This window comes from Rhineura floridana, chromosome 2 (assembly GCF_030035675.1).
Source record: "Rhineura floridana isolate rRhiFlo1 chromosome 2, rRhiFlo1.hap2, whole genome shotgun sequence".
Classification (NCBI taxonomy): domain Eukaryota; kingdom Metazoa; phylum Chordata; class Lepidosauria; order Squamata; family Rhineuridae; genus Rhineura; species Rhineura floridana.
In genome coordinates, this window is record NC_084481.1 from 143655511 (window position 1) to 143676709 (window position 21199).

Consider the following 21199-nt stretch of genomic DNA (forward strand, 5'->3'; position numbering starts at 1 on the left):
TGAAGACTTTTTTATGTCAACAAGCCAATTTAGTAGTTTAAACTTTTAAGATGAGTCAGTCTTTTTAATGATTATTCTGTAATGTTTTGGTTGGTATTTTATTCATTTTGTAAATTTTGCTGTATGCTGCCCTGATATTTTGATTGAGGGACCATCTGTAAATATTTTTATTAAATAAATAATAAATGTTGCTGTTCACACATAAAGGCTGCATCTGCTCTCAACACATAAAGGAGTATCATACCACTTTAAACAGTCATGGCTTCCCTCAGAGAATCTTAAGAACTGTAGCTTGTGAAGGGTGCTGAGAGTTGTTAGGAGATACCTATTCACCACACAGAGCTACAATTCTAAAAATGGTTTAAAAATCAATCCCTCTTCCCTTACTTTGCTTTTGTGTGAATTTTCCTTTTTTTTTACTGTCACCATCCTATTTTTTTAAAAAACAACACAGGTTTTTTAGACTGCCAGAGTAGAAATAAAACCTAGATTTTTTCCAAAACACTTCTCATCATTATGCATTTGTCTTGACAAGTAGCAGTACTAATGACTTCAAATTGGGACTGGTGTTATTCTTATCCATTAGTGACTAGGGCAGGGATAGGGAATCTGTGGTTGGACTCCAACTTCCATCAGCCCCAGCCAGCATGACTAGTGGTCAGGGATGATGGGAGCTGTAGTCCAGCAATGTCTGAAGGGCCACCGGTTCTCTAGCCCTGTCCTAGGGGCGGTTGGTTGGTTGGTTGATTTTAAAACCCACTAATCTGTGCCTCTTAATGTATATTCAAAGCCATGATTGCACCCATGCAATAACAATGTTTTTTGCATCATTTAGATTTTGCTGATTTTGCATGCTTGTAGATGCCCTGAACTGTATTGCTTTGAAAGAAAATACAGCATATTTCTTATGATGCACATTCCCTGAGTTTGATCACTGCAGCTTGGTTACAGTTTGCAGTACAATATTTGCTCGCACAACCTCCATTGACAAGAATTTGTGCAGGCAGCCTTCCCATGGATTATGCATTCAAGGTGCAGCAGTTATTCTTGATTTAGGCAACTCTTCTCTTGCTCATAGGAAGATAGTTTGAGTTCTCCAGACTTGGAGCTCAAGGAACTAAAGGAGAGCCTCCAGGATACCCAGCCTGTAGGAGTGTTGGTTGATAGCTGTAAAACCCTGGATCAGGCAAGTATTACATCCAAACAGAGATCAGGTGGTATAGCTATTTGAACCCCCTGCCCCAGCACATCTCATTCACTGGGCTTGGTAAAGCTCAAGATGGTGGGAGGAGGAGCCAGTATATGAGGGGAAGGGAAAACACTACTAGTTGTTGGAGCATCTCCTTCTCACTCAGTGTGTATGGCTTTATGTACGAAACTGGTAGCAAATGGAACATATGGGGAAGGGCCACAGCTCATTGGTAGAGCATCAGCCTTGCATGCAAAAGGTGCCAAGTTCAATCCCCAGCATCTCCAGGTAGGGCTGGGAGAGACTCTAGCTTGAAACCTTGGAGAGCTGCTGCCAGTCAGTGTAGACAATACTGAACTAGATGGACCAATGTTCTGACTCTGTAGAAGGCAGCTTCCTATGTTAGCAAAGAGGTGTGTTTAGCACCGTCATTATTCAGCTTCTGCTGTATGCTGAAGACACACCTCTTTACCTTTTGACAGTTAAGGTACTGTTGTGGGACCCATCTCTTCTTTTTGTTCAACCTCTACTGTGCTGCTTTTGTTTAGAATTGTTTTTACTGTTTATGATTGTACACTGTTTTACTTGTTTGTAGTTGTATGATTATATTGTTGTAACCAACTCTGGGACCTTATGGTGAAGAGCGAGTAAGAAATATGATAAAATAAATAAACTTGAATTTGAATAGCAACTGTTAACATCCCCTTCCTGTTTTGTCTCATTGTTTGTAATTCTCCCGTTTTATGGTCTTGTTGTCTAGCCCAAATATTCTAACCTGTTACCTTGATGCTAGGCCAAAGCTGTTCTGAAATTCATTGAAGCCATTTCTGAGAAGACACTGAGATGCACCGTGGCTCAAACAGCTGCCAGAGGGCGGGGGAAATCGGCTGCCTTGGGATTGGCCATAGCTGGAGCAGTGGCTTTTGGGTAAGTTGTTCCTGGGCATTTTTAGAATGGATGTGTATTAAAAGGTCAAAACTGAAGATATTTTAGAGAACTGGAATCTCCAAATAAGTCTGAAAAGAACTCATTTAGTAACAGAGGATATACATATACAGCGCCGTGCAAAAGTAATCAGACCCTTGACCAGTGCTCTCATATTACTGAATTACAAATGGTACATTGTAATTTCGTTCTGTATGATATTTTATTTTGAAACACAAACTCAAAATCAATTCTTGTAAGGTGACATTGGTTTTATGTTGGGAGATGTTTGTAAGAACATAAAAAACTGAAACATGTTGCTTGCATAAGTATTCAACTCCTGTGGTGTGGAAGCTCCCAGTTTACACTGATGAAGAAATTGCCCTATTGAGGACACAATTACCTTACCATTGGCCTGATGGAGAAATTTTTATTTTCTCCTGTGGAATCTTTGCTGGGGGTCCTTTAAGTAAATTAAAGACACAGGCTTAAAGCAAAAAGGTAGGCCTTTATTAACTTACAAGCATATGCAAGGACAGTTCTCCAGAAATCTAAGAGGGACTGTAAAGAGGTGTGGTGTGCACATATCTTTTATAGAGTACAGTTACAGCATGTGACAATGATTTAACCAATCCCCCAAGTTTCTTCCCCTTGTAACATCAGTTTCCTCCCTCTTGAAATATTTCCAACCAACCAGATAGCTTTATTAACAGGAGTTCATGGATATTCATAATCAAACAGATAACTTCCATCCCCATTATGTTCATTCATGTTAATCTGTCCCCTTGGCTGATATTACCACTATTCTACTGTCATATATTACTGATGATCTTGTACTGTTCTGAAACCAATATGTACCATTATATTCCATTCTATCATGGCTCCTGACCAGTCAAGCTGGTCAAGAATATCTCTTAGGATGTTACAACATGTTCTTTGAGTGATACCATGATTTCAAAGCCAAATCTGGCTCTCCCTAGAGTGACTGGCAGTTTCTATGTGAAATTCTGCTTATAACTACTTTGCTATAGAGAAAGATTAATTTTAAATCACCATGTTATAACCAAAAGCCATATAATATAAAGAATATAATATAAAGAATGATTAGGGAACACAGTAAAGGAAAAGGGGTAAATGGCAGCCAGCCGCTCTCCATCAAACACAGAGGGAAGCAGAAAGGTGGCCCACACACTTACTACATTTATGGAATAAAATTATACATATCATGCTATTATAAAAACTGAATATCAAACTAAAATTTTATCTTGTCTTCCACTTTGATTCCATTATGAAGATTTTCCTTAGCTGCTCTATAATATCAGAAACCTGATTTCCAAAATCACAAAGAAGAGGTATATTAATCAAGAGATTGTAGGCGTTGGGTTAAACAATACTAAATTAATGATCTGAGGTCACGCATTTAGTCATTCTTGGCACAGTGAAGATGCTAAGGAATTTGCAGCAAATTGAGCTTAACCCTTTTTCTGCTTTCCATACACTCTGGCCTGCTTTTAATGCCTGCTGTGTGTGACTAAGAGAAAGAAATCCATTTTTCCTTTATCAGTTTTCAAGGGCCCAAATTGCCTGGGGCCAGGATCCCTTAAGGGGTTCTCCATCATTTTAATGGTTGCATCTGTCAACCATTAAAGTTGCTGTCACATTGTCAGGATAAAAACCCCACTGTTGAAGGATCATTGTTCAGGCTGTGGATCTGAAGGATAATGAAGATCAAAGAGCACTCTTCAAAAGTGAGAAAGAATGTAATACAAATGCATAGATTAGGAAAAGGGTACAAAATAATATCCAAGTGTTTGGATATCCCAGTGAGCACAGTTGGATCAATAATCAGGAAGTGGAAGCTGCATCACACCACCCAGGCACTGCCAAGAAAAGGCCGTCCTTCAAAACTCAGCACTCAAGACAAGAAGGAGACTTCTGAGAGAAGCCACAGAGAGGTCAACAATCGCTTTGAAGGAGCTACAGAGTTCAGTGGGAGTGGAGTAATGGTGTACTAATCAACCGTATCAAGAGTTCTGCATAACGCTGGCCTGTATGGAAGGGTGGCAAGAAAGAAGCCGTTACTCAAAGAGTACCATCTGGAAGCATGTCTGGAGTTTGCCAGAAAGCATGAGTGCCCCAGCTGCGATGTGGGAAAAAGTTTTGTGGTCAGATGAGACCAAGATAAAGCTTTTTGGCGGGAATTCAAAATGCTAATGTGTGATGTAAACCTAACACTGTCGATGCCTCAAGACACACCATCCCTACAGTGAAATGTGGTGGCAGCATCATGCTGTGGGGATGCTTCTCATCAGCAGGAACTAGGCATCTTGTTAAAATTGAAGGAAGAATGTACGGAGCAAAATACAGGGAAATCAGTCCATTAAAACACTGAAACGTGGGAGAAAATTCACTTTTCAGCAGGACAATGGTCTCAATCACAAGGCCAAACCAACACTGGAGTGGCTCAAGAACAAAAAGGTGAATGTCCTACAGTGGCCCAGTCAAAGTCCTGATCTCAATCTCATTGAGAATCTGTGGTGCTCTTTGAAAATTGCTGTCCACAAGTGATGTCCAACCAATCTGAACAACCTGGAGCGAATCTGCCAAGAAGAATGAGCCAAAATCCCTCTGACACTTTGTGCAAAGCTGGTACATACCTATCTCAAAAGACGTAAAGCTGTTATTGCAGCAAAAGGTGGCTCTACCAAATATTAATCTGTGGGGGTTGAATACTTATGCAAGCAACGTGTTTCAGTTTCCTATGTTTCTTACAAGTATTTCCCAACATGAAACCAATGTTACCTTACAAGAATTGATTTTGAGTTTCAGTGTTTCAAAATAAAATATACAGAACAAAATTACAATGTACCATTTGTAATTCAGTAATATGAGAGCATTGGTCAGGGGTCTTATTACTTTGGCAAGGCACTCTAGTTGTCCTCTGCAACCAAGGTATGAGCCATGATGGTATAGCGATTAGGGGTGAGGGGCCTGTGACCCTCCAGACCATCGCCTCCACTTGGCATGGCAATGGTGGGGTATGATGGGAGCTGTTGTTCAGCAACATCTTGGAGGGCCACAAATTCCCCACCTCTAGGTTACAGTAAGAGTGTTTAGGTGTTCACCTGAACATGCAAATGCTCAAAGAGTAGAGGGGGCAGAGACATGTACACACACTCCACTCCCAACATTGCCAGGCATGTAGGGTTCATGCAATTTTAAGTGCATTCATTTGAATGTGCTTAAAAACCTCCTTGCAGTTGGAAGGCCTCTCTTATAAGAGTTGCCAATCGCAGAATACACTTAGAAACTTGCTTCAAACCTTTGTGCTCAGCCTGCAAAGGTCTAACAGGAGCCTGCATACCTGAGGACAGTTAGGGCAGGACTTGCATAAATATCAGTATTCTGTCTTTTTTTAAGCATGAGGCCCATGAACTTTAAAGCAGGCATGTGATTGAATCATTTTTGCCATCAGCCTTAACCAGGTAAACAATTAAAAGATCTCGGCACCTCAGGCCAGTGGCCCATCTAGTCCACAGTAGCCAATCAGATGCTAACCAGGACCTGAGCACAAGAGCACTTTCCCCTCCTGTAGTTTCCAGAAAGTGGTATTCAGAAGCATTCTGCCTCCCACTATGGAGCCGGAGCATAGCCACCAGGGCTAGTAGCCACTGATAGCCTTATCCTCCATGAATTTGTCTAATCTTCTTTTAAAGCCATCTGAGTTGGTGGCCATCACTACTTCTTATGGGAGTGAGTTCCATAGTTTAATTAAGTGCTACGTGAAGAAGTACTTTCTTTTGTCTGTCCTGAATCTTCCAACATTCAGCTTCATTGAATGTCCATGAGTTCTAGTGTTGTGAGAGAGGGAGAAGAACTTTTCTTTATCCATTTCTTCCATGCCATGCATAATTTTTTACACTTCTATCGTGCTGCTTCTGACTCATCTTTTCTCTAATCTAAAAAACCCCAAATGCTGCAACTTTTCCTCATAGGGGAGCTGCGTCATCCCTTTGATCATTCTGGTTGTCCTTTTCTATAGCTAAATCTGGCAAGGGGTGGGCATGACTTGCACCGCATCTGCACCATACATTTAAAGCAGTATCATATCACTTTACAAAGCCCTAGCTTTCCCCAAAGAATCTTGGGAACTATAGTTTGTTGAGGGTATTAAGAGTCGTTAGGAGACTCCTATTGCCCTCACAGGGCTACAGTTCTCAGAGTGGTTTAACAATCAGTCCCTCTTCCCAACTCTGGGAATTGTAGCTCTGTAAGGGGAATAGGGGTCTCCTAATCACTCTCAGCACCTTCAAACTATGGTTCCCAGAATTCTTTGGGAAAAGACATGACTGTTTAAAGTGGTATAATAGTGTTTTAATTGCATGGTGCAGATGGGGCTTTGAATGTGGATTGCCTCAACAGATTTCTGGAAGTTTCAGTGGTAGCCCTACTCTTTTGGAACTCCCTTCCAGACAAGTATGTGCAGCCTCTTCATTGCTGGTTTTGAGAGAACTCTGAAGATACTTTTGTTCCAATCCATGTTTTGTTAAGTGCTGTGCTTGGAAGAAAAATAAATAGCTGCTGCTGGTTTTAATTAATGTTTTTGAAATTGTAATCTGCTGTTTATTGGCTGACATTTAGGATATTTTATATCCTATGGTGTTTGTGATGTGTATTAAAGGGTTTTCAATAGACTACCCTTTGAGGGCAATGTGCCCTGAAAGTCAGGTTAGCAATTCTTTAAATAAATAACAGCTTAAATGACCCATATTCAAGTTATGTGCCCACCCTTGCCAGATTTAGCTGTAGAAGTAGCATCAAACCAATAACTTCCTCTCACCCCCCAATTATTTACTTTAACACTGAAACAAGAAATGATTTCTGACATGCTGTATGTTGAACCCATGGGCAGCAAATCAAAAAACACTGCAAAATAGTGATATTACATTTGTAACTTATCCTTCACTCAAGAGGCTTCAAGTGGTGTTTCATCCACAACCTTTTCTGAGTCCAGACGTGTCTGAAAATGTTGTCATTTGCTTGTTCAACAAACTGCTGTACATAAGAAATTATTGATTTGTATGTTTGAGAACTAAAAACAGCTGTGTTTGTGAACACACAGAACTGTGCTCCCCCACTTTCCCGGAACAGTTCCGTTAAAGGCCTACTTTTCATTAAGGTGTGAGCCTATATATGGGCTGTGTTGCTTTAAACTGTAGGTAGAAATTTATATGATGGGATGCTTCTCCACACTTTTTTATAAAGTGAGCCTTTCTCTGTGGTCTGAAGTGCCATGGTACAGATACAGATGTACCACCTCAGCGAAAATGTAACCAAAGCATACAGAACTACATCAGTAAATTTACCTTAAATGTCTTTAACTCCAGTTTCTCTGACAGTTGAGTCATGTTATAATGGAAATATATACATATATATTAACTGATCAAGTATTTTGAAGCTTCTGTAACATACTGAATAATTCCTTTTACTGTTTCAATATAAGATTCCAAAATTGGTTTCTGTCTTCTTTTTGTAGCTACTCCAACATTTTCATCACATCTCCCAGCCCAGATAACCTTCACACTCTGTTTGAATTTGTTTTTAAAGGCTTTGATGCTCTGCAGTATCAGGTAATATGAGCAGATATCATCTGGATCCACAGGGTCCCTTCATGTGAATGGAATGCACTTCTGGTTGCACAAGATTGCCTTTCCACCATATTCCCACCAATTCCCCTCTAATCAAGTTCTCTCTCTCTCCTCGTCCCCCTACGGCAGCTTGTGCATAACCCACACCACACCAGAGTGTTCTCTGACCCTCAGGAGTGACATTTTGGGCATGCAAGTAGTTGCAGCAGCAATAGGGAAGCAGGGAACCTGTTGCATGAAAGATGCTTTGTCCACAAGTAGCCATGTCTCTCTGGATTCAGTCCCTTATTTGTTTATTTTCCATAGGTTTATATCCCATCCTTCCTCCCAATGGACGGCTAACAATACAAATTGCATTAATAATCAAAACCCCACTTAAAATAATATCAATAAAATATGTGACCAACAGAGTAAAACCAGCCCCAGAATCAGCTGGGGACAGTTATTACACCCCAAAGATGTGGTAGAATAAAAAAGAAAAGCTTTTAATTTGTCTTAATGTAGCCAGAGTGGGGGACAACCGACTAAGTGGAACAATTTTGGAGAGCTCTAGCTTCAGATGACCTTTAAAACTAAAGCTAGATATGAAAGGGTTTTTAATATGAGCCCTGTAGAATAATAGCCAGACAGGTGCATTTATAGCGCTTCGCTATAGCTTAAACTACCAATTTATATTTATTTACCAAACAAAAAAGTAACTCTTTGTTTTCTGTAATTGACAGTTGTTGATAAGAGACCTCTGTAAAAATAATTAGTAATAGAAATCCTTCTCACCTGTGCCTGGGATTTGATATTATTTTTGCATTATTATATATGGCTATACTGTTTAGGTGAGTTTATGTTATTTTGGAATATTATGTGTTATAATAAAAGTGAAAAGTGAAAAAAAGTAAGGAGAAAAAAGATTTCAAATTGATATGTCATTCTAATTGTTACAAGCACAAAAGAATAAACATAGCTGTGTGTGAGACAGTAGCAGACACCATGGTGGGGAGTGGCCCTCACCTGCTCTCTGGTCAGTCACGTTGTTGCTCACCGGGGAGGTACAAGGGTAGGGGTCAGGCAGCAGCCAGGTCAGTGTGGGACAACACACTAGCAGATCCATTGAATTGGGTCTGCTGGTGTGTTTGGACCATGCTGACCCCACTTCCACCTCGCCCCACTTCCCAGTTAACTGCAGCAATACAATTCATCAGAGGTCAGGTGAGTGGCGGCCCCCACCACGCCATCCGCTACAAGTGTGAGACCAAATGAAGTTAATGCTAAAGCTATACTGGACCTGCCAGTGTGTTTGCATACTAATGGCTATGTATACTTACCTGGCAGTCAGTCTCATTGAACACAATGGGACTTGCTTTAGAATAAACATACATAGGATTGTGGCTGTTGGTTGCATGAAACTGATTAGCCAGCTGAAATGGGTACTGAGTATCTTGCTCTCTTTAAGTAAAAGAGTATTGTTTCTCTGCTATGAAATTCAAAGAAATAGCTTAATGGTTTGGAAAATCATTTTGAATTAATTCATTGAGTAATTATCTCTCTCTGTGTGTTTGTGTTTTCAGAGAGCACAATCAGTGATGAAATGTTGATATTATTAGCCTACAAATTAACTCATGGAAAGCCATGCGTATGTTCAGCACGCTGTGTGCACCGAACATATAGTGGGGAGGATCAGTGTGGTTGTGCTTTAATGTACAGAATTTGCTATCATGTATAAATGATGCATACTTATGTGCATTCCAATGTGTATTTGTTAAATTGTACTTGGTTAACACCTTTTGAAATGGAGGCCTCTGTGTGTAAACGTTTGCGTGTAGTTATAGCAGGCAGATCAAATTCAGATGCTCAACCATGCGCTCATTTGGTGTATACAGTTTGCCAAACAAGAAGGCAGTTAGAAAGCGAAAGTTCTTACCCTTTCAAAGGAAACAAATGATTAGTGTGCTAGGTAGCATATTGTTGGTGTTCATAATGCTGCTTACGTCTGTTGTTTTCAGGAACACTTGGATTATGAGATTATTCAGTCTCGCAACCCTGAATTTAGCAAAGCGGTCGTCAGAGTAAATGTGTTCAAAGAGCATAGACAGACTATCCAGGTAGATTATATTTGATATATCCTTTATTCTGTTTTCCATTAAATGTATGTAGAGAAAAGGACTGATTTCTGGCACTTTTCAAATGCTATAACTTATTTGCATAACCTAGGCAATGTTGCTTAATCCTCAATCAGACTGAGTCTTCATTTACTTCAGTCTACGTGTTTTTCGAAGATACAGGATATTGTGCTTCATACAGCTTTCTATTCCTGTCTGTTTCAACCAGGACTGGAGGACCTCAGGCCTTGGGGTTAAATGTGGCCATCCAGCCTCTCTAGCAGGCCCTTGGAATTCTCCCCAGACCACACCCCGTACTGGCCCTGCTCTACACCCTCTTCGCGTGTTTTTGTTTTGCTGGAATATGTCCTTGAACTCTGATAATGCCTCTTGCTTGCCTGGAAGGAGGATGGGGGTGTGTGGCTATGGGTAAAAATAAGCCTCTATCAGTGTAGCAACAGAAGTAACTTTCTCATTAAATCGCTCTGGCTGAAGCCACCCCTGGCATGTGACCTACAAAAGGTTGCCAAGGAGGGAATGCAGCCTGGGCTGAAAAAGGTTCCCCACCCCTGGCTTAAACACATGTGGACAAATTTTGCAATTGACCTGGAGTGTCAAGCCCAAGAGCGCACCTTTTTTCTTTTTTTCATTGCAAAGGTGGCAGAAATTTCCAGTGTGGTCCTTGGTGCTAAACTAGTTGCTTGTCTGTATGAAGAACAGTAGCATGTAGTAAATAATAATATTTCTGTCAGCTAACCACATTTACTTCACTTGCCTGAAGCCACTTGGTTGGTTTATAGTAGAGGCAAGATTTATACGTGGCACATCTAGTCTCTAGCGCATGCATGCACTCACTGTCTTTCTTTTCTCTTGTAGACTCTATACTTTATGAATTCTGATCTCAAGGTGGAATCAGTGTAATTCTGAATTCTGTCACCTGTTGGTTAGAATAGCTGCCTATACTTCATCATATACATGCTAAGTTATTAATTGTCACCTCATTAGTAGACTATGCCTGTCGCACAAAGCTGTTCTTCCTTCTGTAGCCAGAAAGACCCTTTAAATCCTGCTCCCGTTCTTTGGAATTGAATTGATTTAAAACAAAACAAAACAAAACTAAGGAAAGCTAGGTGATTTATCTTCAAATGGAGTCAAGCATGAGTTAAAGGGGAAATGTATATGAGTTGCGAATTCCTTTTTGGTTGGTTTAATGCTCAGCAGGGAATGGTCATTTCCTTTTTTTTTTTAATGTGCCATTTCTCTCATTTCATTGCAAGTATATCCACCCTGCTGATGCTGTGAAACTGGGGCAAGCTGAACTTGTGGTGATTGATGAAGCTGCTGCTATCCCCCTCCCACTGGTGAAAAACCTGTTAGGTCCTTACCTTGTTTTCATGGCTTCTACAATCAATGGGTAGGTACTTCATTCTTGGACTTGAATCCACTATCAGGATTTCTGTGACTCTTAGTAGATGAAGAGCATTAAATCTCAAGGGCTTGGGTTTATCCTGAGGCGGGGTGGCTAACCTGAGAGCCTCCAGGTGTTGTTGAATTTCAGCTCCCATCAGCGGCCGTCAGCCAGCATGGCCAGTGGTTGGGGTGATGGGAGTTGTAGTCCAACAACATCTGGAAGGCTGCAGGTTAGCCATCCCTGGTCTAAGGAGCGGTTCACATATTGATGCACATCACTTGATCTTCCATCTCCTGATTACTCAACACTTACAGATATTTCTGCTGAATGGGTGAATTCTTTCCACTTAAATTTATTGTAGAATAAATTTATACCTGATGATATAAATGTTCTGTCTTTGACTAATCTGTCATAGCTCATTCATGTGCATGGAAATCATTCTTTGCAGTCATCAAGTGAAAAATATCCATAGGCAAGGTGTCCATTATTGGTGATGATTTTTTTGAGTGTTGCTCAAAATAACTAAAGAAAACATCCCACCCTCATCTGCATACTGTAGAAACTACAGTAGGGCCCCACTTTACGGCACTTTACTTTATGGCGCTTCGCTAATGCGGCAGTATCAATTACACACAATTAGACTAAAGCCCCACTCATACGGCGCTTGCTCCGCTTTTACAGCAGTTTTTGGGCATCGCACACCATTCTATTCAATGAGTTCCGCTTTTCAGCGGTTTTCCCTTTTCAGCGGGGGTCCGGAACGTAACCCGCCGTATGAGTGGGGCCCTACTGTAGACTGTCAAGGAGAATGTTTTTGGCCTAGCTTTGTGTCATGTGTGAGTTTTATGCATACAGTACATCTTTTAGGTGAAGAACCACTGGAACACGAAATGCCCTTGCATTCTCAACTAGTACAAAGCTAGAAGAGTTTTAATCCTTATGGGATTGTTGTAACTCTTTTTATTTATTTATATTTTTGTGCTGATGATGTTTTATTTTATTGAGTATTTTATTGTATTTGATTCATGTTATGTATTTCCTAAAGGACTAGGGAAATCAGTGACTAATGAATGTATAAATAAATAATTGTACCATGTGATGCTTAGAACAGAATTTGGTTGTTAAGTTGTACAGTAAGACATGAATCAGGGATTTTTTACTCATTGTTGCTCTTTCCACTTAACTTGTTTTGGCTGTTGTTTTTAATAGATATGAGGGTACCGGTCGTTCCCTATCATTGAAGCTGATTCAGCAGTTAAGGCAACAAAGTATACAGGCCCAAGCCAGTGTGACAGCAGAGAACAAAACAACAACAACAGCAAAATTGTCCTCAGGTAGTTATTCAGATGTGTGCAGAAGAATTGTTCCGGAAGCAGACGAAAGCCCTCCCTGTTCCCCAAGAACTGCAGAAAACTGATAGAAGAACTTTGAGCTCCTATAACCATTTAAGTGTCTTGGACCTGAGGGCATAGTGCTGAAATCAAGAAATTGCTAGTTTTTAGTGCTTGGGTTTGTGCTCCTGCTTCTTCCCGCAAGTTGTGGACTTGTTTTGTCTTCAAGCAGCAGACAAAGAGGGAAGGTTCCAGGTCTTGTTGACCAAACCTTGAGGGCTCCCTGTGCCAGTATGAAAATGTATGATAGGAAAGTATTGAGAATGCCTTCAGTGCTGCTTGTTCACACATTCTTGGGGGTTTAATATGAAAACATATGCTATTTAAGACTATCTGGGCTGAGACTTGTTAATTCCTTGACTCCTGACTCTTAATTTTTAATTTCTTTGTTCTGTACATCGCTCCGTTTTATTTGTGAGATACAGTTGCATTCTGTGTTTGTCACCTTTTTATATAGTTTTTAAGAAATGTGATTGAATGATGTTGCATGTTGTGTTTTTACATAAACAACTTAGAGATTCTTATTATACTAAGTGGTATAAAATGTTTATACATAAATTACAAATAAATAATTATTTGCACAATCAGCTAAGACAGTCTTCCCCAACCTGATGCTCTCCAGAAGTTTTGGGCCACTAGATGGGGCTGCTGGGAGTTGTAGTCCCAAACATCTGGAAGGCACCAGGTTAGGGAATGCTGAGGTAGGGTTTTGTTCTTCTCTGAATCAAAGTCAGCCATCTCCCATGGATTTAAATTTTTTACTTGTGTCCTGTGTGTTTTGCTCTCTCCAGCTCGCACGTTGCATGAAGTTTCCCTCCAGGAATCCATTAGATATGCCCCAGGAGATCCAGTGGAAAAGTGGCTGAACGATTTGCTGTGCTTGGATTGTCTCAACATCACAAGGATTATATCTGGTTGCCCACTGCCTGAAACCTGCGACTTGTATCCTTGTTTCTGGGGCTGATGCTCATACCATATGCATTGTATGTACAGGGTCATACCATGTGCTAACAGCCACACCTGAGACAGCTGGTAATAAGAGGATGGAAGCTTTGACTCTGACTTGCTTGGCAGTTTTTTCCTAGCTCCTAAAAGGCTAGTTCATGCACAGAGTAAACTTTATGATGGGACACTAGACTGAGACCTGGTCTGCCATACACAGCATGCTACAGGATTCTGTCACCTCATTCCTGTGGTACTAGAATGGACTGTACCATTATAAACTTCAAGTGGAGGATCACCTTTTTTTTTGAAGGCTCCCCTAAATGAAAAACTCCGTAATAGTAGAAAACTAACGCAACAGGCAACATATTGAACTAGAAAAATACAATTTTCTCCCTTGATGTGCTAGTGTGTGTTTTGTTTTTAATGTGGAGAGCATTCAAAATGGTATCCCCCATGGCCCCACCTATAATCTATTGACATCAGGCAGGCATCTTCACTGTACTCTTTTTGGCACCTGCTTAAAAAGTTTTGTTTAGGTAAGATTATCTAGACATGTAGGAAGTTCACATGTATTTTAATGTTTTTTGCTTACTCTTGATTTTAATTATCTTTTGAATGTTTTTAATATCTGCTTTTAATTGTCTTTTATGGATAATTCTAATCTAATGTTTTATTCTTTTTGTAAACGGCTCAGAGGTTTTATTACAGTCAGGCAGTATATACATTTTGTTAAACAAAAGTCAATAAACAAAATACAATCTGTAATGGTACCATCCATTCTACCACCTCAGGATTTTCCTGTCCCGTTCTGCTGAATGTGTAGACCAGCCCTGCGCCTTTGTCTTCTGTGCAATTTTAGTGCTGTTAGAACTTGTTAGGATGTGTGCATCACCCATGTCATCTGCCTACATTGATAAGTGGGTGGATGGATTTTAGGTGCATGCACATAGGGATGTCTGTATGTGCATTCCAGTTACGATAATCCTCTTGCAAAGGGATGGATATTGTAGAGACCAAGCCTCGCTCCTTATTCAGCATATGCCAGTTGACCTTTGGGCAAGTTCAGTCCCTTTCATGGATGATGGCACCTCCTTTTTTGTTGATAACACAGGCTTGATGCAAAACCTAGGCTGCTGTTGGTAGATTAGCTGTTGGTTTCCTGTGGTGTCTGTGAAAGGCACACTGTTGTAGTATAAGTGTTTGGGCTCAGCATCTTTCCGCAAGGGAGAAAACATTAACACTGTTCCTTGCAGATCATTTGAGTGGTGGCAATGTTAAGTGCTCCTAAGCCCCCATCCCTTCCTTTTATAGACACTCTTCACTGCTACAACAACAGTGGCCTCCCTCCCTTGGCTCACTTTTTGTTCCTTGTTTCACCAGAGAGGCCCTCTGCCTCCCCTCTCCTTGTTTTGTTCTAGGGAAGATCTTAGAGGTGAGTCCTTTTGAGCAAGATGATTGTGAAAGTACCTGTGACACCTTCATGGTTTGCCACAGCAGCTAACAATGCCTAAAATGCAGGTGTGGGGAAGTTAGAGTCACAGTAATTTCCAACTCTCTCCCCCTTCCCTAATTTTAGGCAAAACTAGCTCCCGCCACAAACTGTGGTGGTGGTGCAGGTTGAACTTTGTTCTGAGGGAAGGACCCACTCCTCAAGTCCTTCCTGGAGTGAGTGAGGCAGGGAGGGAGGGAGGAAATTGAGACTCATGGCAGGAGGTGTCAGGACCAGCCAGCAGAGACAGATGGTGGGCCCAGCAGGTGTCATCTTGCGCACACACACACGCACACACAGTGCCCATCATCTGAGGCACTTACCTCAGCTTGCCTAATAGAAGGGTCCGTCCTGCTCAGGGTACAGGACTGATCAGGCCTAGTATTCTAACATCAAGGAAAGTAAGAAGATCAATACAAGAATGGAAAGAATGGCTTCAATGTAGAATACAAGGCCTCTGCCCTTGCCACTTAGTGAAAGGTGCTGAAGACATACAGAATAATATTTGGATGCATACCAATGCAAAGAATGTAGACTGCAGACTCATCTGCATCTCCTGTCTGAAATTCTACTACTACTATTCTAGTAGTAGAATAGATCCTTAGTGGTCCCTTTCAGTGGCTTTTGCTCCTTAACACATGGCATTCAGATATTATGTGAACAGGGACACCCTGTTCTGCTATCATCGAGCATCAGAAGCTTTTCTTCAGAGGATGATGGCGCTATATGTGGCTTCTCACTACAAGGTTGGTGACATTGTTTCCGTTGCCAGGCTTTGACTCGAGATTGGTGATCTTTGACTTTAGATTGAGGATCTTTCACCAAGCTGTGGTTGACATGACATCTATACTAGTTTCTTCCTATTTCCTTCTGCCCCAGACAATACCCTTGTTTACTCTTTCAATTATCAGAGTGACTGCATAACCGGAAATACTTATCCATTAAATATGGTGGATTTTAAGATTTGCAGACAGAAAACTATTCTTGCTGTTTCTTCTACTTTGTGGTTGTGTAGAGCAGGCAGCATGATTTAGAGTTCTGCAAACACGTTCAGAAGCCAGGAAATACAATTTGAATGAATGATACACACTGATACTCAGTTTAATTCTGGAGGCAACCATTTGTGCACACGGACACTGAGAGGCAGGGATGAAAGGAGGGTCGTATGAGTTCAGGGAACAGTGAGGAATATGCAGCATGGAAACAGTGACTGTGGGCTGCTCTATCCCTTTCCGAAGAATGGGGATGGGGAGCCTGTGTCATCCTGAGGGCCACATTCCCTTCTGGGCCACATGCCACTGGTGAGTGGGGCCAGAGGCAAAAGTGGGCAAAGCAGCGCATGTAAATTTTACCTTTGCACACTTGGCTAGTTTCTACACCCACACCCCTTTCTGTCCATCCAGAGAACCAAGGCAACATTCCAGCCAGGGCCAGAGAGGGGTATGTGTGGCTTGGTCAGAGTTCCAAGGGCCACATTCAGCCCCTGGGCCTGAGGTTCCCAACTCCTGCTGTTGAAGACATCGCCTAAGCACTCTCAAGTTCTTTTTCTTCCCCTGGAGCCCTTCATGCCAGAAATAACATTCTTCAATATAAAGCTATACTAGTCCTGTTTGGGATTGTGACCTGAAATGATTGGTAGGCTTCCAGCATATAGGAATAAATATATGATATTTAAAGAGAATATTATAATTAAATGGGGGGAGGCAGTATTAAAAGTTTCAAGTCAAGGAAGACCTGTTGCAAGGAGAAAGGGATTAAGTGCGTGGCTTGGATCTAGACTTTGAATTCTGCAAACAGAAAGGCTCCTTGTCCCTATGGAAGACTTTTGACCCAGCATTGGGATTTCACTGGTGGAGGTGGGGAGAATGACTTTTGCCAATCCAATTCCCCCCTTCCCTGAGCAGGACTCCATTCATGATACTCCTGCTGGTAGGAGCAAAATCTGGATTCAACCCAACATATTACAACTTGGTGTGTGTGGGGGGGGGAGAGCTATATTATATACACTCTCATTTTTTATTTTCTATCTCAAAATAGCCCTAAATTGTCTGCTATGTTAAAAAATCTATTTGATGCTGATAATCTTCAGTGCTTTGAAGAAAGAGGTCTCTATGCAAAAAACCTACAACACACATAAAAGTGTTAATTGTAGTAGCTCATCAAATTATAAGAATGGTAGTATGATGTTTTGGACAACTAATTCTGTGCCACAACTGTGATTTTCCAGAATTCTCCCAATGACCTCCAGATGCTTTCAGATGCTCCTGCCCATCACCTCTTTTGTCTTCTGCCACCAGTTCCACCTACCCAGAATTCCTTGCCAGAAGTGCTTGCTGTTGTTCAGGTAAGAAGGGTCAGAAAGGGCTGGATGCAGACTAAATTAGTTTCACTTAGTTCTTATTGAAATCTATGGGTCTTTCTTTAACTAGATCTAACAGAGCAGTTTAAGAGCAAGGTGCAGAATATCTGATAAAGGCTGCAAAATCCTTCACCAGAGAATTAAACTTTTTAGCCCCTAGGAGAAATTGGTTTGCTACCTGTGTGCCCTAGCAAAGAAGTGGGAGGTTCTGTTCAGCCAGGGCTGGCTCCAGGCATGCGGGGGCCCTTGGGCATCAGCTTGCCCTGCCCCCCCGGTGGGTGGGTGGGTGTGCACGCATACGTGCACCCCCCCATGCGGCCCCCCTACCTGTCTAGTGTTTACCATTGCCCTTAATGAAGATGGCGACCACAGTTTCCCTAAGGGGAATGAAGCCTCCGCTGCCATCTTTGTTGATGGCACACGTGCGTGCTACGCGCGCACATCTCTGCCATCAACTAAGATGGCGGCAGTGGCTTCAGCACCTTAGGGAAGCTGCGGCCGCCATCTTCATTAAGGGCAATGCTAGAAAGCCGTCTGACAGATAAGTGGGGGGGACGGATTGCGGAAGGGGAGTGGAGGGCCCCTCAGGGGCTCCTGTAGCTCTGGGGCCCTCGGGCCAGTGCCCAACCTGGCCGCCCTTGAGAACCGGCCCTGTGTTCAGCTGTAGTGTTTTTGGAAATAAACAATGATGTTGCGTATGCATTTTTGAGACTCAATTAGTGTAGTTTTGTATTAATGTTTGATAAAATATTTAACAGGAACAAAAGTTTGCCCTTATCTAGAGGCTGTTTCAAGCAGCCTTTTATTCTGATTACTGCAGGGAGTGCTGCTTTATGGGAGCAGAATAGGAGCCCAAAATAACTCAGACCTCTAGACATATAACATTTAAAACTTTAGATAATGCTTGTTTTGATTAAATCAGATGTGGGGAACCTTTTTCAGCCTGAGGGCCACCTTATGGGGAAACCTTTCAGGGGCCGCATGCCAGCGATGTGTGGCCAGAGGCAAAAGTGAATGGGTTCAGAGGTGTAAGTGGGCAGAGCAATGGGTGTGACTTGTAGACCACATTCACGCCACATTTATTCCACTATTATTCCACTTCAAACAATCGTGGCTTCCCTCAAAGAATCCTGAGAAGTGTAGTTTGTGAAGGGTGCTGAGAGATGTTAGGAGGCTCCTATCCTCCTCTCAGAGCTACAGTTGCCAGAGTGGTTTAACAGTCAGTCCCTCTTCCATAGAACTCCTCAAACTCCCAGGATTCTTCGGGGGAAGCCATGACTGTTTAAAGTGGAATAAATATATGGTGTGAATGTGGCCTAAATCTTTGCACAGTAAACCACATTATAGCTCCAAATAATCCAGGAATTTCTATACCAACACTCAGACACACATTTCTCCATTTCCCATCTATGGAAGCAAGGCAAGGACACATTCCAGCCAGGCAATAACACTTGCAGAGGATTCAAAGCAGGGATGGGGATACGCCTGGAAAGAGGGGTAAAGCCTGGGGAGAGTCCTGAGGACCCTCCCCCCACCCAGCCTGAGATTACCCACCCCTGAATTAAATGATACTAGTCTTTTTGTGTGCTGTGCTTCACTCAAGCACTGAATTGTTTGATTTCATATCTCGTTTTGTTCCCCTCCTTTGGCAGGTATGTTTGGAGGGAGAGATCTCCCGTCAATCTATTATGAACAGTTTGTCTAGAGGGAAGAAGGCATCAGGAGATCTCATTCCATGGACCATCTCAGAGCAGGTAACTGATCAACTTCTCAGTTGCATCGGAAGCATTTTGTGCTGTTTTGCTCTTTTTACATTATAAATGCTCTTTAGTTCATTTGATGATGACTTCTTTTCTTTTTTATAGTTCCAAGACCCTGATTTTGGCAGTCTCTCTGGTGGCAGAGTTGTTCGCATTGCGGTTCATCCTTATTATCAAGGGGTAATATATTTTATTCTCCTGTTGCTAGAACCTTCTTCTTGCTGTTTCACTAACAATGATTAGAAGGGCCTCTTCAGTATTTCTTTGGCCAGAATAATTGCAGGAGGTGCAGCTGGTTTGCATGGAGAAAAGTAACACACATCCTTTTGGGCCGGGTTAAACTTGTTAGTTTGAGGGCTGCATTAAAAGCCAGCCACTTAATCTTCAGGGATCAAGAAAGGAGAATAAGCACACTCTTGGTCTTCAGGGAACTATCCCTGAAAATGAAGAGATAGCATTTCCCCTTATTGCAGCACTGTAATGTGGAATGGGAGGGGATTTAACACTGACTCTTGATATTTAGGCAATGATCCCTGAAGAGCAAAAGACAGCACTTCCTCTCCTCCTTGTCACACTGCTGGGCCGGGACGAGGGGTTCCTCTTCTCCTAGCTCTTCTCCCAGCCCAGTGCTGCAATGGGGAAGAAAGCCCCCAACTTACTTGCAAAGGCTCCTCTTCTTCCTCTGGTAGAGTGCCATTGCTAGAAGGACTTAGTGTGTAGGAAGCAGGAGGAACTCCCTGTTTTCTGCACACTAAAACTTTCTCGTATTCCTCACCAAAGGGAGAAGAGAGAGCTTTGCAGGTAAGTTGGGGACAAAAGGAAAAAGTACATGATTTAGGGAGTGCATGGTAGGCCATTGGAAGAGACGTTGTGGGCCAAATCTGGGCCAGGGGTTCACTGCCCCTATTGTAGGACATGTGCCGGATAGCTGGAGACATGAGCTTGAGGCATAAGTTTTCATTCCTCATGGCAGTTAAGAGCTCCTCAGTTGGATCCTATCAGCTGGTGGAACAGAATAAAGGCTCTCCACCCGATCTGTCTTCTACAAACCTAGTCTCAATGACCTGCTGGAGAGATGCAAAAGAGCATGGAGAGGAATGCTCCTGCATGTGGTATTAATTATGTGCTTGCAAAGGGATGAGGCAATATTGTGGGAGCAGGTGGCGAGGGGAAAAGACAAGTATGCGAAGGATAGATCAGTTCCATGCGTTCTTATGCACAGCTGGTGATTGGCTGGGTACATTAAAGATACAAGCCCTAGGACACACATCCAGCATTTACAAGAAATCCTGCAAAAACTATTTTTTTCAATCTTACTGTTTTCCTGCCTCAAAAACCTAGATTTTATCAAAAACAGGGTTTTAGCAAACTGCTTACTTAAGAAGCATGAAGCTAAGCCACAAATCTCCCGCTACTTTAAATACAGAATGTGTCTTCCAGTGCATATATTTAGGTAATCTATTATAATTAATAACCTTCTGTGGTTCAGAGTGATGCTGAGCTGTTTCTGTAAGATGAGGAACCTGCAGCCCTCCCAGATGCCTTTGGACTCCCAAGTCCTATCAGTCCGAGCCAGCATGGCCAGTGGTCAGGGACGATGGGAGTTGTATCTCTAGTAACATCTGGCAGGGAGGCACAGGTTCCCCATCCCAACATAAAGAGGCTTTGATGCCATCATGAATATTTGAAGAAGAAATGCTGAACTTCCTGAAGATTCAAGTTTTAAGAGTTTTCTTTCTCAGACGAGCATCCTGTCTCTCAAAACTTTTTTCTTCCCAGATGGGTTATGGCAGCCGAGCGCTGCGTTTGCTACAGATGTACTATGAAGGCAAGTTTCCTTGTTTGGAAGAAAAAGTTACGCAGAAGCCAAGAGAAATTGTTACTGTGAGCAGTGAGGTACGAAGGCTTCTGTGGGCATTGTGATATCCAGTCTTTTTTCAGAGTTTTGTAATTTGGGCAACTGTCCATTAAATTGATAAATTTCAAGCCA

General features: G+C 42.0%; 1 protein-coding gene across 2 annotated transcripts in view; it reads left to right on the forward strand.

Moving 5' to 3' along the window:
• Positions 1-21199, forward strand: part of NAT10 (N-acetyltransferase 10) — a 46796-nt gene that overhangs the window by 15254 nt on the left and 10343 nt on the right. For both annotated transcript variants that reach the window (XM_061610742.1, XM_061610743.1), the window contains exons 8-19: positions 1079-1186; positions 1983-2116; positions 7650-7743; positions 9759-9857; positions 11132-11268; positions 12475-12599; positions 13448-13598; positions 15740-15836; positions 17318-17434; positions 19102-19203; positions 19315-19389; positions 20989-21105. In XM_061610742.1, the coding sequence (XP_061466726.1) occupies positions 1079-1186; positions 1983-2116; positions 7650-7743; positions 9759-9857; positions 11132-11268; positions 12475-12599; positions 13448-13598; positions 15740-15836; positions 17318-17434; positions 19102-19203; positions 19315-19389; positions 20989-21105 (1356 nt within the window). The remainder of the gene's footprint in view (positions 1-1078; positions 1187-1982; positions 2117-7649; positions 7744-9758; positions 9858-11131; positions 11269-12474; positions 12600-13447; positions 13599-15739; positions 15837-17317; positions 17435-19101; positions 19204-19314; positions 19390-20988; positions 21106-21199) is intronic.